This window comes from Hermetia illucens, chromosome 2, assembly GCF_905115235.1.
Source record: "Hermetia illucens chromosome 2, iHerIll2.2.curated.20191125, whole genome shotgun sequence".
NCBI classification, from domain to species: domain Eukaryota; kingdom Metazoa; phylum Arthropoda; class Insecta; order Diptera; family Stratiomyidae; genus Hermetia; species Hermetia illucens.
The window spans coordinates 52,539,359-52,558,819 of NC_051850.1; the positions used below are offsets into that span (position 1 = coordinate 52,539,359).

General features: G+C 47.1%; 1 protein-coding gene across 2 annotated transcripts in view; it reads left to right on the forward strand.

The window, feature by feature from the left end:
- The first annotated feature begins 7,908 nt into the window (after positions 1-7,908).
- The window catches only part of LOC119649596 (dual specificity protein phosphatase Mpk3), an 86,817-nt gene continuing 75,264 nt past the window's right edge, over positions 7,909-19,461 (forward strand). For both annotated transcript variants that reach the window (XM_038051809.1, XM_038051810.1), the window contains exon 1: positions 7,909-9,546. In XM_038051809.1, coding sequence (XP_037907737.1) covers positions 9,066-9,546 — 481 coding nt within the window. In that variant the 5' untranslated portion in view covers positions 7,909-9,065. The remainder of the gene's footprint in view (positions 9,547-19,461) is intronic.

The window sequence follows — 19,461 nt, forward strand, 5'->3', positions numbered from 1 at the left end:
ATCATGCTTGGCGATTCTAACAGCCAAGTGGGGACCGAAGGCCACCAAGCATAGAAGAAACAGTCCGTGCAATCCGCCGGCTTAAAAACCATCAGTCACCAGAAGCCGACAAAATTACAGCCGAATTGGTTAAATACGGAGACGACCAACTGCACCAAGTGGTTCATCAACTGATACTCGAGGTGCGGGACAGCGAATCAATGCCTGATGACTGGCAACGAGACATTATCTGTCTCATACATAAAAAGGAAGATATCACGCAGTGCAGCAATTATATAGGTATCACATTGCTGAATACCATCTATAAGATATTCTCCACTATCTTGCTAGGCCGGATAGCCCCATACGCCCAGAACATCATTGGCCCATACCAAAGAGGGTTCACTCCAGGCAAATCAGCAACAGATCAGAACTGTTGAAATATGGACATCAGTTGGTCTAAGACAAGGGGATGCCCTGTAATTTGTCCTCTTCAACCTGCCCCGGAGAAAGTGATTCGCGATGCAGACGTAAAAGCGAGAGCCACAATCCTCTTCAAGTCCACCCAACTACTGGCATACGCTGCCGATATTGACATTATGGGAAGAACAACCCGAGATGTACAGTCAACCTTCTTCCAGATCGAGCAGGCGACGCTAGATCTCGGGCTGCACATTAATGAAGGTAAGACGAAGTACATGGTGGCAACGTCAGCGCCAAAAAGCAACCAATCAACAACATCAAACCGCACTGCTCAAACAGGAAGAATAAAGATAGGAGACTATAACTTTGAGACCATTGAAAATTTCTCCTATCTAGGGTCGAAAATCGCAACCGATAACAGCTATGACGATGAAATCCGCGCACGGTTGTTGTCAGCCAACAGAGCCTATTTCAGCTTACAAAAACTGTTTCGCTCGTAACGTCCCATCGTAGAATCAAAGCTCTTACTGTACAAGACTACGACCTTGCCAGTCCTTATGTATTCCTCGAAGACTTGGCTTGTTAACAAAAGAACTGCGAAATCTGCGGTGAGCGGGTCACTTAATTCGTGTGAATGAAGATAATTTAGCCCAATAGTATCAAACCTACAGGCGTCGTTAACTGATTTCCATTTCACCTCCAAATGGATTGGCGTTAAATTTAGAATAGCTTCGAGTGCTACGGTCGGCGTGTAACGCATTGCCCCAGTAATACTTAGGCAACCGAGCCTCTGAATTTACGTCAGCAGTTTCCTACTTTTAGGAGATTTCAGTATCTTTCGCCACTCTAGCATGTGAAGGATCGAATTGATTAAGGGCGGATGGATTTCATGCTATCTTGCCGCGTTACAAATCGCCGCGAATAAGGCCTAAGGTATATATTCTTTCAATGTCCATGAATGCGCCTAAGGCGTATTCTTTATCGGACATCGCCTCCACAATTTTCACCGTCAGCTCATGGAGTGCTGTCTCCGTGGATTTGCCTTTCTGGTAGGCATGTTGCTACAGTGAAGTGGCCGCCTAGGGATATATGGATCCCTTATTAACTGATCTACTAGTCTTTCCAGCCCTTTTAAAAGAAAGGAAGTTAGACTTCGTACGTAGACGTACAGGGAGCAACCGCAGCAGGCGCGGAAGTTTTACCAACAAGTCAGCAGGGTGAAACCTTATACACCTCGATGCTCATCCTGCCGAGACAAAGAGGGAAATCTGATTTTCGACAGAATGGGCATATTAGAGCGATGGGTTGAGTACTTTGATGAGCTACTGAACAACCAGAACATCGGCGATTTGGAGGTCCCGCCAACTGAAGACGACGAACAAATACTGCCACCACCAAGTTTAGGAGAAACAATCCGTGCAATTCATCGGCTAAAAAATCATAAGTCGCTAGGAGCCGATGGAATTACAGCCGAATTAGTTAAATATGGAGGCGACCAGTTACACCAAGTGGTTCATCAACTTGTGCTCAAGGTATGGGACAGCGAATCAATGCCTGACGATTGGCAACGAGGCATTATCTGTCTCATACATAAAAAGGGAGATATCACACAGTGCAGCAATTATAGAGGTATCACGTTGCTGAATACCATCTATAAGATATTCTCCACTATCTTGCTAGGCCGGATAGCCCCATACGCCCAGAACATCATTGGCCCATACCAAAGAGGCTTCACTCCAAGCAAATCAGCAACAGATCAGATTTTCTCTCTGCGGCAGGCGATGGAAAAACTGTTGGAATATGGACAACAGTTGCACCATCTGTTCATCGACTCTAAAGCCGCCTATGATAGCATAGCCAGGGTACAACTCTACACGGCCATGAGAGAATTCGGTATCCCGACGAAATTAATAAGACTGACTAGGCTGACCCTGACCAATGTGCGAGGCCAGATAAAAGCAGCAGGATCACTCTCAAGACCATTCGACATTAATAACGGTCTACGACAAGGGGATGCACTATCATGCGCCCTCTTTAACCTGGCCCTCGAGAAAGTGATCCGTGATGCTGAGGTGAATGCAAGAGGTACGATCCTCTTCAAGTCCACCCAACTACTGGCCTATGCTGACGATATCGACATCATGGGAAGAACCACCCGAGACGTACAAACTGCCTTCATCCAGATCGAGCAGGCGGCGCGAGATCTTGGGCTGCACATCAATGAAGGCAAGACAAAATATATGGTGGCAACGTCAGCACCGAAGACGAATCAACCAACAACATCAAACCGCACTGGTCAAACACAAACACGAAGAAGAATAAGGATAGGAGAATACAACTTTGAGACCGTTGACAATTTCTCCTATCTAGAGTCGAAAATCACAACCGATAACAACTACGATGATGAAATCCGCGCACGGTTGTTGTCAGCCAACAGAGCCTATTTCAGCTTACAAAGACTGTTCCGCTCGAAACGTCTCACCATAGGGTCAAAGCTCTTACTGTACAAGACTATGATCTTGCCAGTCCTCATGTATTCCTCGGAAACTTGGGTTCTTAGCAAGAAAAATTGCGAATCTTGGCTGCGTTCGAGAGAAGAATCCTCCGAAGAATTTTTGGCCCCCTACATGAGGATGGACGATTCCGTAGCCTACACAATGATGAAATCTATGAGCGATACCATGACCGTCCGGTTATGGATAAAATCCGGCTCAATAGGTTACGGTGGGCGGGTCACTTAATCCGTATGGATGAGGATGATCCCACCCGGAAAGTCTATAAGGGCAACATCTATGGTAGAAAAAAGAAGACGTGGCAGACCCTGCCTAAGATGGAGCGATGGCGTGGGTCAGGACGCCAGACAGCTTTTAGGGATATCGAATTGGTGGACCTCGGCGCAAAACCGGGATGTCTGGAGTTCCTTATTAAGGCAGGCCTAGACCGGATACCGGTTGTTGCGCCGTTGATGATGATGAAGTTAGACTGATCGGTCGGAAGCTTTTTGCGGCTGTGTAAGTGGGTTTTCTTTGTTTGGATATAAATATTTCCTTCACATCACGCCGGCTGGTTGGAATATAAGCATGGGCTAGGCTAGCGCGGTATATATTCCGAATGTGTAAACCCAGGGCATCCATTCCCTCTATTACTAGAGCAGGAATAATGTCATCCGGACCTGCTCATTTCACCCGTTCCAGTGCAACTATTTTATATGCTAGAGTCTAATATTCCGGTTGAGAGCTGTATGTGTCTGTCATCTCCGAGATGGGAATTTGGATGCTGTCTGGGAAGTGCACTTGAAGCAAATGGTTTGCCATTTCCTCATCGTTTTTTGTAAACCTCCTGCTCTGTAAACGTAGATAACACAACTTTTGACTACATTCTTTGACAAGGATCTGGTTTAGCGTTGAGGTTGACTCAAAAGAGTTGATCCCTTCATAAAAGCGTCTTTATGATGATCATTTGGCCGACTTTAAGCTATTGTTTAGAGTTTTTTCGTACCGAATCCGGCAAGCGGGTGAATTAGACCTTAGAGCTCGGTTGAGGAGTACCCTTATCGTTCTCCGTTTCGCCAAATTTGAGTTTCATTATGGTGTTTTACTCTCCTTTGGCATCGAGTGGACAGCTCTCCTCGATAGCTTCTCTCATGGTGATTGTGATCATCTGTGTTGTTTTCTCAATTGATTCTCCTCCCAAGGATCGTAACTCGAGCACTCAGTTCTGTTTTGTACGTCGCCCAGTCTGTTTTTCGTGGATTCCGAAATGGAGCGGGTAAAGGTGGATCGATGCCCATTATGAAATGAATGCGCCTGTGATCCGACAGCGTGATATCGTTTGATACTTTCCACTCTTCGACAGCCGCAATGTCAGGGAATACCACCGTGATGTCCATGACCTCTTGCCTGACCACGTTGAAAAAAGTGCATTCATTACCCAAATTGAGGATCTGTAGTTCGGTTCTTTCCAGATACTCTAGTAGTCTCAATGGGCATGCCTCAGTCAGTCTCCAGAGGGAAGCGGATTCTGGAAATGGCGGCGAGAACCGGGCTCGCAATTTTAAACACCGAATCCACGCCAAAGTTTCGGCGCCCAGCCTGTGAAGGAAGCATTCTTGACGTCAATTTTGCTTCGGAATCTCTGGCATCATCGGTGGACGGGTGGTGAGCCCTAGAAGATCATCAGATCGGCAAGTAATCATCAGTACATCGCGTTCGAAGTGGTTGATGCTACTTGCCAGTGAGCACCAACGCGACGCTCCCCGTGCGCGTGGAATGTCGCGAGGGTGAACATCGGGGAGTTTGTCGAAGCTCTTGGAGCAGGTAGAGCCGCGCGGGGGGGCACTCCGGGGGGTAGTAGTGTCGCAGCTGACACCATCGTAAATTCAGTGATGAACGTAATAACGACGGCTTGTGAGACTTCCATGCCCCGGAGGGGCCCCAGGAGCGACAAGCCTTCTATGTACTGGTGGACGGCAGAAATTGCCAACCAACGGAAGAAGTGTTATAAGCTTCGCCGTTTGGGACAACGTTTGCACGCCAACGAGGAGGCATGCGCCATAAAAACACAATATCGGTCAGCAAAAAGGAAAATCCGCAGCGCTGTAAATAAAAGCAAAGCTCGCGGCTGGCAGAACCTTGTTAACGAGGTGAATGAGAACCCGTGGGGACTTGGCTATAAGCTTGTCACCCGGAAAATCGGGGCTCTGCGGAAGCCCTGCATACTGAGCACCGACCAGATGGACCGCATTGTGCGGGCATTGTTCCCCAGACACCCTGTACGGGTTGATGTAAATAGTGCGGAAACGTCGAGGATTGTCCCCTTTTCACAATGAGAGAGCTCGAAGAAGCGGTTCTCACGATGAAAAACAGGAAGACGCTAAGCCCTGATGGCATCCCGGCGGAAGTTTACAAACTGCTGTTCCAGAATTGCTGCTTGAAGTAGCACAGGAATCCATCCTAGGGCCGGACCCCTGCAACGCTTCCTACGATAGTCTGCTGAGACTCGATATGCCCGAAGAGTCGAGCTTGGTCGGTTATGCAGACGTCGTTGCGGCACTTGTTGCCGGACGCACTGTTGAACAGGCGCAAAGCAGACTTGGCATATTGATGCGACGAGTAGGCGACTGCTCACGGTTTCAACATTGCGCTGGAAGAAACCGAAGTAGTCATCCTGACCAGAAAGAGAATCCCGACCCTGCGTTCCATATCGATCGGCGAGTTGACTATAGAATCAAAACCAGCGGTTAAATACCTTGGTTTAATGATCGACTCGAAGATGAGCTTCTTCGAGGAAATCAAATTAGCAGCGGATAGGGCTGCGGCTGGAGTCGCAGCCTTGAGTCGACTAATGGCGAATGTCGGGGCCCTATATCAAGTAGGAGACATCTCCTTATGGGAGAAACGCAGAAGATCTATGGTGCCGAGGTATGGGCTGATGCCCTTAACAAGGAGGTGCATCGTAAACGCCCCGCTCAAGTGCAGAGGCGAAGAGCTTTGCGAGTGGCGACTGCTTATCGCACCTCCTCCGAACCGGTTGTGATGGTGATCGCGGGAGTGATAGTCGTTGCCCTCCTTGGCAAGGAGCGCAAAGCTATTTACTGCCGTAAGGGCGAAAACTTAAGAGAAGTGGTTGCCTGTGAAGAACGTCAACGCACCTTTACCGAGTTGCAACTTTCTTGGCAAAATGAGCCAAGGGGCAGATGGACTGCGCGGCTCATCGACAAATTAGACCCGTGGTTGAACAGAACGCACGGCGAGATTGATTACTTCCTTACCGAACTTCTAAGTGGGCATGGAGGTTTTCAGTCTTACCTGCACAGGATTGGGAAGACGCGATCTCCTGATTGTGTGTTCTGCAATGGAGTGGCGGACGATGCTGAACACATTTTTTTCTCTTGCGAGAGGCTTTCGTCAGCAGCTTTATGCAGTGACAGGAGAGCTCTCTCCAGACAACATTATCAGAGAGATGCTGAAGTGCGCTGGCAGCTGGAATCGTATTGCGCATTATGTTCAGGCTCTTCTTATTGCGAAGAAGAGTGAACTCGACTGGCGGAGAGATCGGATGGTAAGGGGTTCCCTGAACTAACAACAACTCCCTTCTTCACCTCTCCTCCCGTTGGTTAAAGGAATTCCCTGACTTGAAAGCTCCCAAAGGCGGAAGAGCGGGGGGGCTAGCCTGAAGTAATGTGTCAAACGGTTCCAGGCTAGCTCTCTGATGACAGGGAGGTGTTTAGTTGGTAGTCCGGCAGCGTACTGCTGCGGGAGTCCAACACTCTGTGCGTAAACGCATTCATCTGCCCTACACCCCCAAAAAAAAATAGTCTCGATCCTCTTGTGTTGATGTTGGGACTTCCTTAACATATACGATGCTAATATTTCCATGCCTTTACTGTTGGCATATTGGTTAGCTTTGATGAATGTTACACTGGGAACTTTGATTACGTCATAAGTGAAATAAGCAGAGCACGATAGAATCTGCTTACCTCCCTGTTGGCATTTTATGGTCAATTTGATCGTTGTGGTGCATAGGTCGCTAACCAAGATAGCTTGAAGGTCTTTTGAAACCACCATGCAGAAGCGGGATCTATCACATACACTATACAATAGATCAGCATGTCGGAAGTTTAAGCCGTCCCCCTTCGATGGTTTTATGAGCCGACACTTGTAATGTATAGCCCGTTTGTTCCTGAAACTCCTTAATATCTGGTTCAGGAACGTCGATGGGGAGGAAAAATTCCCAGCCTATCGGCTCTTTCCTCTGCTTTGCTGCCTAATAGCATCCAAGTGGAGGAGTTGAGGTTATTCTGGACTCCAAGTTGTTCCAGGACCTCAGCACCATTACACTCCTCTTCTGGAAGCCAGAGACAGTCCCTTCTAAACGATGGTTGCTCGGAAACCCCCTTCAGTGCCAGTCACGCACCTTCCAACACATCATTGAAGGAGGTGCAGTACTGACTGAGCAACTCGTTGATGCTTTCTTCCTCAAAGTTTATCCGTAACATTTTATGGTGTAGTACACCTGCCGAGTCAAAGGGTAGTAGTAAAGTGAACTTTTTTTTTGTTAATTTATTAGAAATGTACATCTTCAAAATCCCCATGCATTTCTATAACTACATTAATGCGGTTCAAGAAACAAGTTTTCATTTTGGTCCTGACTAATTTTTGCTGCACTTCTCCTGCATGCCGAGGAGCCCCTCAAAAAAAGACCGTTCCGCAGAAAGGACTGTTGGCTCATTTTGTAATATTATTTTATAAGCAAAACTTTTTTAAAAACTTCTAAACATGTTTTACAGCATCCTTCAAAAGAATAACCCGTTTACTGTTCCTTCCATTTACAAAATATCCCAAAAGACCTTAAACTTTCGCTCTCCACTGTGGTGTGACCCCTTAAACATTTTCAAATTCAAATCAATGGTAAGGGCAATTTTTGGTAATTTTGATTACATCTGACAACGCTACTTGAATGGGAATGTCAGTTTGGGTGTGAGAGGCGCTCTCCGCTTGTCTCTCGTAGGTGTTTACTATAAACAAACGTTTTGTTGGAAACTCATATTTAGTTGCTGAACTGATTTGAATATAATTTTACATGGGGACGGTTCTATTGCTCGCGTGGATGTAGAACTGAGGCAGCGTTATTCAAAATTTAAGTAAGAAACGGAATATTCGCCGCGGAAATCTCGAGTGGGATTCTCTTAGTTCCCACTCTCTTCACAATTCTCTCTGCGTTTTGCTCTCTTGCGGCGAATCCGCATTCATTTTTCAACTTTCTTCTGTTGCGGCCGAGGAAAAATTTATCGCAATTAAACCTTGAGTGCGATTGTGTTCGGTCATACGACAGCGGCGACGTCGAGACGATGGAGTGCGTGCGATTGTTCCTCCTTGTTGTGTCAAAAAAGTAGAGAAGTGAAACCTCCGGAAAGTGATCGCGCTCGCAACAGTTTCCAGTCGCTCAGGGTGCCAGCCGTGATTTCCCAACTTTGCCATAATCCCTAGTTGCGTTTTCCATGTTTTCCGCGAGCCGCGCGAGCAAGCGACGCGCCGAGATTTTCTAGAGATTTTTTTGCTTTTTCGTCGCCGAGAAGATTTTTCTGTCGCACGCCCGCGGAGTACAAATGTCCAGTGGAAGCGGCGGAGAAAAGCGGAATATTCCCTTACGCGCGACGAGTTTTCTGTGAAATTCGGGAGCTGGGTCTCGACCGAGCGAGTGCTGTGCCCCGTGCGAAAGTTCCAGCGTCTGTCGGGCGACCGGACCTGTAGCAGGACGCAGAGGAGGGTCTGTCGTGCGGTCCAATTGGAGCCGGAACGCGTGCCGTGGATGCACTCCTGTTCGAAGATGTGCGACTCCTCGGCGAGCAACAGGAACGACAATTGCAATTTCGAACGGCAGGCGAGCGACCACAAAGACGTCAACCGTGTGCAACCGTCGCAACGGCAGCCGGAACAAGTGTGCGGCCTTGGCGTGTGAAAACTCTGAACCCGCGCCCCCAAACTCGCCAAAATCTCTTCCATTGTTGTCCCGTAGTGTAGAATATTCCGAGTGCCGACCAGTCGCTTGCGAGCTTGGTGGATAGGAAAGTCCTGGATTTTGAAGGAAAGTGTTTTGTGTGAACAAGTGCCAGAGCAACCTGACCTGAACTCAGTGCCGGAAGGATCAGAGCTAGTGGAACAATGTTTGAAACGGACGTGGAAACCGTCTCCAAAGACTGGCTGCAGGCCGAGTTGCGCTCGTCGGGCGGCAAGGACCTCTTGATCCTCGACTGCCGCAGCTCCAACGAGTACGGCGAGAGCCACATCCGGTCCGCCGTGAACTTCTCGATCCCCAGCATCCTGCTCAGGCGCCTGGCGGCCGGGAAGAACGACCTCAAGTCCACGATCAAGTGCCCGGACCTGCGGCGGCGGATCGAGTCCAACAGCGTCCAACTGTTCATCCTCTACAGCGACTGCAGCTTCTCAGGTAGCAGCGACGAGCCCTTGGGCGCAGCGGTCGCGAATGGCGAAAGCGGGAGCGGACTGCTGGCCAGTGTCCACCAGCGGTCGCAGGAGCTAGCGACGAGCGGCCTAGGCGCGGACCCAACAACAAACACGACCACGATTAACGTGTTGCATCGCCGCCTGAAACAAGATGGCAGACGAGTGGTTTGCCTGGAAGGTGAGTTCCTCCACACATTCATATTGCTCGCGTGGTGGCCAGCAGTGCTGAGATTTTCCGCGTTTCCATGAATTGAATCGCGTCCGTTGCAGTTGGGTCGTGAATGAGTTGTGGCCGTACAGGCAATTTCCGATAAGTTGGCGAATGGAATCTGCACGGAAGTTGGTTCGATGAGTGGCTGTTGTGGCGCAGGCCCGGCCCTGCGTACGGGGGCGCGCGGGTGGGACCAGGCTTGTGGGTTGCAGATGGTTTCAATGTCGTGCCGCTTGTGGGTTTTTGCTGCTCTTCCACCTACGACAATTAGGCAAGCGTTAAAGCTCTGTTGAGTGCCGACGAGAGGAATTTTGAATGGGAGTTGTCTTGCATCTCGACATCCTTGCGCCCTTCGTACAGAGCATGCCCCTCGCCGTCCGAGGTGCAGGAAACTTGGAGCATATTCGCTTCCGCTACCGAACCCTTCTTCCCAACCGCAGCCGTAAAATTTGCAACCTTGCCTCGCCGTCCAACCCTACCGTCGACCTCCGCCGCCCATCGGGCGCACGGGATTACCGCACAGGAAAGCTGGCATGCGAGAGGTTCTGCTTTTCGCTTCCATGCTCCCTCGCCAACCATCTCGACGTCGTCATCGTTGTGCTTTGCGGTACGTTTTGTGCGCGCCCATTTCACCTACACTCACTGCTTCTAGCCCATCCGTCCGCTCCCCAGCACTCCCACAAGCTGTTTTGTTATGCCTGCTCCACACACACAAGCCATCCGCCGTACCATTCCGCTTTGGCGTCTCTTGTTTTGGAGGCCGCCGAGGTGTGCTCCACTTAAAATGCTTGCCTGCGAGTTCGGTGCTGTTGTGGGGTTTGTTGTGTATCGCATGTGCCCGTTGAATGCATGGAACTCGGGCTCGGACAGGTAGAGCGGCGACATGCTGGGTGGCTGACTGACTGGTCCATTTTTGAAGGTCGTCTTCCCTTCCTCTTTGGCTCGCCATACTCTCGATTCGACTGGACCGCTCGGTCCAAGCCATTCCAACTACGTTGCGGGGCCAGTTTCTGGCTTCCACTCATGACTTCACAGTTTTCAGTTACAGAAGGCAAACGCTTTCTGTTTGCACGTTTCGTTAGAAAGCGCAGAGCCACAGGTAGATTTGCTCGGGCTGCAGTCAATGCGCGTCTCTTAATGGAAGATGCAAGTCGTTCCCCGGAACTGTTCTGCACGGCCCCATTCAACTCGCTGTCGGGGCAGCCTTGTGAGCTCTGCGCCCACTTTCAACCTGTTTTTCGCCATTGATTTAGTGACGACCGTAATTAAACGAAATTTCGTGCGGGTGGCATGGCTTTGTGTGTCCTTGAGATCTGGGGCTACACGTTTGGTAACAATTTAATGTAAATATCAAAGCCTTTGTGCAACAAGACCTCAGTCATTGGCCTTCTTCGGTATTTACTAGCGAACCGGAATTTGGAAAGAATGGAGAAATCGTAAATTTGGTTTAAACGTTTGCATCCTGGGGTGAGTGGTTGGGCGGGCATATTTCCTTGGTAAACGTGCCTGTGATTCCCAATTGAATTCCAACATTTCAGGCCACGTCTTTATCTGAAGGAGAAGTAAACTGTTTCCCTATTGTGTTAAGGGATCACAATCAGATTGAGTTCTGAATTCTCAATTTATTGGCGACATCCTGCATTACATTCCTGTGTATATTGTCACGCGTTTCCTTTCCTCTCAGAATCAAGTATGACATAAACACTGAACTTAAGCCTTTTTGCTGAGAAGCCCTCAATGTTTTGACTGGTTTGTGCCATGTAGTTCTGGGGCAACCCATTCGCCACTAAAGTGGCAGCGAGACAAACACAAGACTAAGACAGACACCCATGACGACTAGGATTCGAACCCAGAGCAACGAGATTGAGAGGCTAACGATCCTACCCCCTCAGCCGCAGCTTCAAACATTCAGACCTTTGCTAGGCCTATCCTACTATCCTACTATCCTCGGAGATCGCCTTTTCATCCGTCTCTCGCGAACATTCTCCAAAGACAGGCAGTGCGCAGAATTTTCGTTGAAGAAAACCTTACCAAGGCATCTTCGTCTGAGGAGGCCGGGCAGCTGCGTACGAAGTCCAGGGCCGTCTCTTCTTTCTTCTCGCATTGGTTGCATATGGCCGAGACCACCACTCCGATTTTTTCCATGTGGTAGTTCAAGGGCGGTGTTCCATTAAAAGCCCTACTATGGTTTTCACGTCCCACTTCTTAAGGTACGACAAAAATGCCGCTCTATCGCACTGAAGCCTCTTTGTATCGAATCCAGTGAGCGGCTGAATCAGACTTTTGAGCTCGGTTGAGGAACACCCTTGTCCGAGTCTCACCATGGCTTTTTACCCTCCTTTGACATTGAGTGGACAACTCTCTTCGAAAGCTTCTCTCATGCTGTTTGTGATCATCTGGGTTATTTTCTCAATTCCAGCTATGGATTCGGGTTCTACCAGGTATTCCAGTAGCCTCGATCCTCTTGCATTGATGTTGGAACTTCCCCAGGATTTATGGTGGTCGTTAAAATCAAATTCTACTGTTACCCCCATGCCTTAACTTTTGGCATATTGGGTAGCTCTGATGAATGTTCGACTAGGAACTTTGTCTATATCATAAGGGAAATAAGCATTTTCCTGTTGGCTTTTTATGGTCGTTGTGGTGTCGTCATCAGATAGGTCGTTAACCAAGATAGCTTGGAGGTCTTTTGAAACTACCATGCAGGAACGGGACATGTCGGAAGTTTAAGCTGCTAATTTCCCCACTAACAACCCATGGTTCTTGTATGAGGTATATACATGTCTTGTAACTATTGATCTGACGACTGATAAGTGCAGTTGCTGCTTTACAATCTTGCAAATTTATCTGAGAGATAAGGCACCTCATCTATAGTTCAAATGAAGAAGCCGTGGGCTGCACGTCCCCCTCCATGGTTTTATGAGCCGACACTTGTAATGTGATGGTCCCAAGTCCCTAATAGAGCCGATAGCCCATTTGTTCCTGGCTTATCGGCTCATCCCCTGCTATGCTACCTAGTAGCATCCAGGTGGCAGTGTTGAGGTTATTTTGGATTCCAAGTTGTTCCAGGGCCTCAGGACTATTACGCTCCTCTTCTGGAAGGTAGAGAAAGCGCTTTTCAAACGATGGTAGTTCCAAGACCCTCCCTCACATCGTTGAAGGAAGAGCAGTGCTGTTTAAGCCACTCGTTCGTGGCTTCGCTGGCAAAGTTTATCCGTAACATTTTACGGTATACACCTACCGACTCAAGCATAATGTAATTCCTTATAAAGATGCAGCCCTTATAGCTAGGAAGAGTTTCCTCCTAAGTTGCTCACACTGATCTGATCGTAATCGGAAGGATTGGCGCCTCATACAAGACCCATACATCAGCTTCGATAGCGTTGGTTGCAAATGAAGATTTAGCCGTTGCCGGCCGAACCTTTTTTGTAGCCATTTTGGCCGAAGAGTTGGGTTCGTCAGAAGACCGGTGCCGCTTTGGTTTGCCATTAGCCGCGGATGCCCCAGACGACCCTTTCTCTTCAACATTGACACCACCCGGGGTTGTGTTTGCCCGGAGGCATTGTTGTGCCCAAAGGTTGTTTGCCGGGAAACTGTTTGCTGCCTGAAGATAGATGCTTACCTGTAGGTAAGACTTTAGCCTTAGCAGGTGGCACTGGTTGGAGTCCCGGGTCAGGAATGCTGACAGGATCCCGTCCTCCTGCTTCGGCTCGTCCTTTAAGGATTAAGTCCCAATAGGGTTGGCTTCCACTTGAATGAGTGTCGAATCTGAGTCTAGACACAGGTTCCCCATCGAAGAGCTCAGGGTTCGATCGTCATGATCAAAGTGCTGTTGAAATCTTGTTTTTTTAAGTCTTTAATTTCTTCATAGTTGGCTGCCATGGCCTTTGTTTTACCGGAGAAAATATGTCGATCTCGAAACAAGGATAGTTGAGACTGAGGGTCGCCTGGTACCCAGAGTTCACCGTTTATGGCGACAACCTAACCTCTGTGACCATTCAGCCTTCGGCACCGTAGGCAAACCTCGGCTTGGGGTTTGGATTACCGCTTAGCTTCAGGTGTCACCTCTGGTTTTCCGGAGGATCCTCCTTATAGAGCTCTCTCACCACGACATGGTAAGTAATCGTCGAGGGAGAGGGGAATGATGTACACTGAGAAAACATACAAATCTAGGCCTAAACTTCAATGAGATTGACGTATTTGCGGATATCCAAAAACGATGGATAAACAGAGAAGAGATTAGACTTCTGAGTCTGCATCACACAAAACACGACCCTGTCTGGAACCGGGAGAAACTACCGTGCCCAGTAGGAAGCCCATCTCAAGTCTAAATTCCAAGATCAAGCAACCCCTCCTACGGAAACACATTTGACCCAACCAACCTTAACTACCTCATTCCACCTAGTCTACCATTTCTTTATTTATTCAACGGGCAATAAACATAGTAAACTCCAATTATTTCTTGCCCTCAGAAGGAGGAGAAAGCAACAATCTTATCCTATGCTTAAAACTACTTAAAGAAGAGAAGTTAAAAGGACCAAGCTGTTGTGCATTGTAGCTTCGGCAAAGCCTAGATATTGGGGAATGAAAGTAGACTTCGAGCTCTGCGAAGGGCACGTTGAAAATGCGGGAGGGGTAGTCCGCACGAGAGAAGTTTTTCTTGAATAAGAGGCAACGGGTGAGTTTACGTTATACATTTTCAAGGTCAAACCTTCACAGTTATGGGAAGGTGATCAGATCATGGAGCAGTACTCGAGACTATTCCTCGCGAGGGAATTGAAGAGAGCTAAGGAGGTTTGGATGGAGTGATTGCAAATCAGAAGAGGAGCGGAGTATAAAGCCTGACAATTTTGCTGCTCGATTGGTAACTTCGAGGTAATAGATGTCAAAGCGGAGCTTATTGTCGAAAATGACTCCAAAGTCTTGAAGGGAGGTAGACTGACCAGTTTTAAGCAAAACGAGGTTTGGAAGACCATCGTATTCAGGTCCAAAGGGGTGAGAAGAGGAGAAAGGAGAGGGGACATAGACTGAGGAAGAGTAGCGGAGTTTGCTGTGGAGCGAGCGAGTTTATTGGACGGAGGGTGCAGCTGTACAGGACAGCGGGATTAGGGCCGAATGTGCGACCAGAAAGGTTTGAGTTTTGCGCGCTTTAGTGAGTCTTCAACTCTGATCAGATAATCGTTTCTGCACTCAAGTATGAAGGATTTGACCGAGGAACCCAGAGTTTTTCTCATAGTTTCTAGAAGACAGAAACTTGTTCCTCGCAATGTGTTTTTGACGAAGTTTTTTTGTGGACTTCAGTGGTAAATCAGAGAGTAAGCATTTAGAAGATGATAGGAATGAAAATCAGATAAAATGGTATAGAAGGTGTTGAGTGCTTGGACACACGTTAACGGAGAGAGGAGGGGAACCCAGTTGATTGCCGCCAGGGCTGAGTTCAGACTTCCAAGTTCGCCTTATGAAAGTTAAACTTGGTAGGCTTGCGCGTGGCAGGGGAGTGGAGTCGGGATATCTGAGCATCGACCTCGTGAGCAGGATACAGGAAGACAAGTTTCCAAGACAAAATTTTGACCAGCATAAAACGGATTTCTATTCCGTGCGTCATCGCACGTTCACTCAGTAGGGGCGCCTATATAAATTTAACAGAAATGACGGAAGATCTAAAGAAATGATTTAAGTGGAATCCACTCCCGAGGGGAATTTTTGCCCTTCCCTAATGTGTGATGCTTCCGAGGTAAACAAATTGATCTGATCAACATCTTCGATTTTCTGTCTAAGAGTGGCATGATTCGACAAACAGAAAGTCTTGGTTTTATTAGGGTTTAACTTCCGTTTGATTGTACTTACCTTCTTCTCCAAATTCAGCGACATTTGACCAAAGTCCATGACTTGGGTGGGAGGCAGCAAATGCCACCAACGTAGTCGTGATGCTTGTGCACAAATCACATGATCTATTGAAGCCGCCCACGCAATGACAGGATGTAACATTGCCAAACTTCGTTCAAATTCTTTCGAAATTTTACCTCGATGGAGCACCAGCCATTTTGCGACATAATATGTCGCTCTCTCTAAAGTAGAGCATTCCAGATATGCTAGCTGTTATCGCTGTTGAAAGCCTTCTTGATATCGATGTGAAGCAAGTGAAGCGAAGATCTAAACGCTTGATGTGGTCAATGTAGAAGGCTCTAGAGCGGAAACGCCTACTCTGTGTCGATCAAGCTTTCAAGATTTTCTTTGATCGTAGATGAGAAGTCAATCGTTAATGTCCTTCACAGGGCCATCGGAAGGTTTGGGATCACATGCCAGCTCTTTCATGATGCGGTATACACTTCTGTCGCATTTTTCGCTTCCCTGACCAGCGCAATAACAAATTTCCTTTGGTCACGGTGCACCCTACGTTGAACTGCCCGGGGTTTCTCATGGGATTAGAGTTCGTTCATCCCCTTCCACGAATCGGCAGTCAGCCAGATCTTATACCTCTTTTTAGCGTCGTCGGCGGCCTGCGTAGTACCCGAGAAAAGAGCATTTTTGGTGACGGCCCAATGTTCATCGATATTCTCAGGCGGGTTACTCTGAATATCTAGAGCTAGCTTCCCCACTTTCAAGCGACAGCTGCGAGTTGTGGCGGACGCAACACGCGAAAATAACTGGCCATCAGATGGTAATCCCTTTCGAAGCCGATGTCAAGGCCTCTCCTGTTACGATGTCTTAATTGGAGCACTGCAAAACTGTAATGCTCCTTAACCTGAACCGGAATCTTGCAATCAAAATCCTATCAGAAAACGGTTCCAAGGTCAAGGAGTGTGTTTTGTAGTCGCCGTCAGAAACAATCCGACACAGGATTCACATATACCACTTGGCTTTCCAGAGTATATAAGCACATTGCCGTTAGAGGGAGGGGAGTACTTCCCAGAGTCTCTCCATCTTACTTCACTTAGGTCTAGAATGTCCAGGTTACATCATTGGAATTCTTGCTCGAGTTGTAGAAAGCAAACATTTAGGGGTCCACCATACCGTTGACGAAGAGCGTGCGCACATTCCTGAAATCAATCATCTTCGACTTCTGCCTATCGAAAACGGAACGGAACGCGTCTTATTTCAAAGAACTCCTTCAACCATCACATACAATTCATTCACCCATAACCTACAAGAATTGTGTTTGAGTACAATTGGAACATTGGACCGTCGACATTTGAAGAAATAAACTCAATCATCAAAATTAACATTTATTACTCGTATGATATCATCGCTGAACTCATCAAATCCGGCGGTCCAAGGACCATGAAAACTCTCCTTTATTTAGTTCTCACCATCTGAAATCAAAAACAGATTCGGCAAGTGTGGTCTAAAAGTGATAAGGTTTCGGATTGGAAGATCGACAATTCCCAAGCTTGCCGTGAGATAGGTGCTGGGAATTCAACATCGACATCCATTCAATATTCATGGACTTCAAACAGGCATATTACAGTGTTGACCGAAATGTACTGCACAAAGTAATGCTTGACTTCGGAATTCATGTAAAACTGGTAAGCCTTACTAGAATAACAATGTCCCAGTCAATAGCGCTGGTTAGAGACAATAATAGCCTGTCAGATGGATCTTAGACAAACGTGGGATTATCACAAGGAGATGGGCAGGCACCTTTGCTGTCGAATCTGGCACTGGAGCAACTTCTACCAAAGATGCCTGTGGACACAAAACGTACACCGCTCTATAAGTCATGCCAAACAAGTGTGTTTGTGCCGTGTCGAAAATGTCAAGTTTTGTGTCTGTAAAACCTCATTTCCGAGAAGTGTTACTGCATTATTTTTTCTTGAGGAAAAGTGCTTCGGAATTGCATTGACTACTTCTAAAAGCATACGGCGAACATGTTCTAAAAATCTGCATGTGCCAAATGTGGTTCCAGCAGTTTAAAGATGGCGATTTCAGTGCAGAAGACAAAGACCATGGACGACGAAAGAAGAAGTTCGAAGACGCAAAATTGCAAGCAGTATTGGATGTAGACTCCTGTCAAACGTAACAGCAGCTTACTTACGTTATTGGGGTCGATCTATCATCTATTACATATCGCCAAAAAAGAAAATAAAGGAAAGATTCAAAGGGAAGAGAAATGGGTGCAGATAAATGGTCTGATAGAGCCATTGGAAGACGACTGCAAGTCTGCAAATTGCTTCTTGAAAGGCAGGAAAGAAAGCAATTTCTGTATCGAATTGTAATGGGTGACGAAAAGCGGATTTACCAAGGCAATCCGAAGCGCAAAAAATCATGGGTTTCACGAGGCCATTCGTCAACACCCCAGCCAAAGAGGAACGTGCACGGTAAGAATACATTGCTGTGTATCTAGTGAGACCAGGAAGGAATGATCCACCACGAAGTTTAGAAACCTGATCAAACGGTGACGGTAGATGTTTACCGGCAGGAACTATTACGTCTGAACCAGGTGCTGCAAGAAAAATGGCCAGAATGGAGAGACAGACACGATAAGGCAATTTTCCAGTAAGACAATGCAAGACTGTATGTCGCTAAAGTGATTCAGTAAGCATCGTATTCACCAGACATTGCGCCATCAGACTAACCATGCCTAACCAACGTTTCGTGGATGGGAAATATTTTGTTAAATAAAGAAACAAATGCGTTTACTTCGAACAAAAAAAAACGAACAGTCATTTTGACACACCTAATACTCAGGCAATGATTGACGAGTACAATGTAGACAACTCCCTATCCTTAGGTGTAGAACTGACGAAAGATGCAAATGAAGTTGACGAAATGAAGTGCTGTATTCAGCCCGTAAACAGAGCCTTCTATTCGTTCACGGGAAAGTAAAGCTCCGAGCATAAAAAACGACAATAAGCCCTGTGCTATCCTATGGACCCTAACACAAACTTCCGAAAAATTGGTCAATACTTTCGAGAGCGATGTCCTGAGGAGAATAATTCGCGCCAAACGAGAGAAAGACCCCATTGGTCATCAGTTACAACCATGAGCTATATCAAACATTTGACTATCCTGAAGTTTCGAAAATAAACTTCGGAAGTTGGAATAGGATTTCCACATTCAACGTATGGACTACACTTGGGTGCCAAAAAGGGTATTCGAAGGGAAAACAGAAGTTCGAACACTGGTGAGAAAATACCGAAGGCGCGGGGCCAACAGAATTTGACGGATCGATGGATGGAGATGATTGGAGGAAGGACGTCCTGAATGCCTATAACAGGAGGTTTAATTTTTTGCCTGCTTTGGAAATCTACTCTGAGGACATCGTTCACTGAATGGCAGTGATTATATGAACTATAGTCACCCTTCTTCAGGAACGATTTCCTCTAGATACACGCCCTTTCAGGCGACTTTCTTGCAGCGCCTATATTGGTGCAGGATATCGGTTAGCAGCTTCTGCTCTGTCAAAGGATCACGTTCCAAAAAAATGCGCAAATCGTTTGTACTTTTTCTTTGCCGGATTCGTCGTTGTGTGTTCAATTCCAGTTTGTTTCTTCGTGGCTTCGTAACAGGTAGTTTTGTCAGCTATATACCAATCTCCAACCTTGAGGACCAAATGACATAGTTTGCCAGATGTTTCGCCGCGGAAAATTCGCTTTTGTGCTTCTCCTTCTGCAGTTTTTTGCCAAGTACGAGTAAGAACTTTCAAGGAGACCATATGGAGGTGGACATAGAATGTGTGTTTCTTCTCTATTGATCCGTGCTTTCTCTTAGGGATCTGTCCAAACTTTTGAATGACACCTTAAATTTTGGAAAGCCCACAAAACCGTTTATTCAGCTATCATCTGCTTGAGCTCCTAGAAAAACCCACTTTTAATAAACAATAATCTTTCGTACTTCTGATAACTGAGAGCCGATAAATTTAATAAATACCAAAGAAAAAAA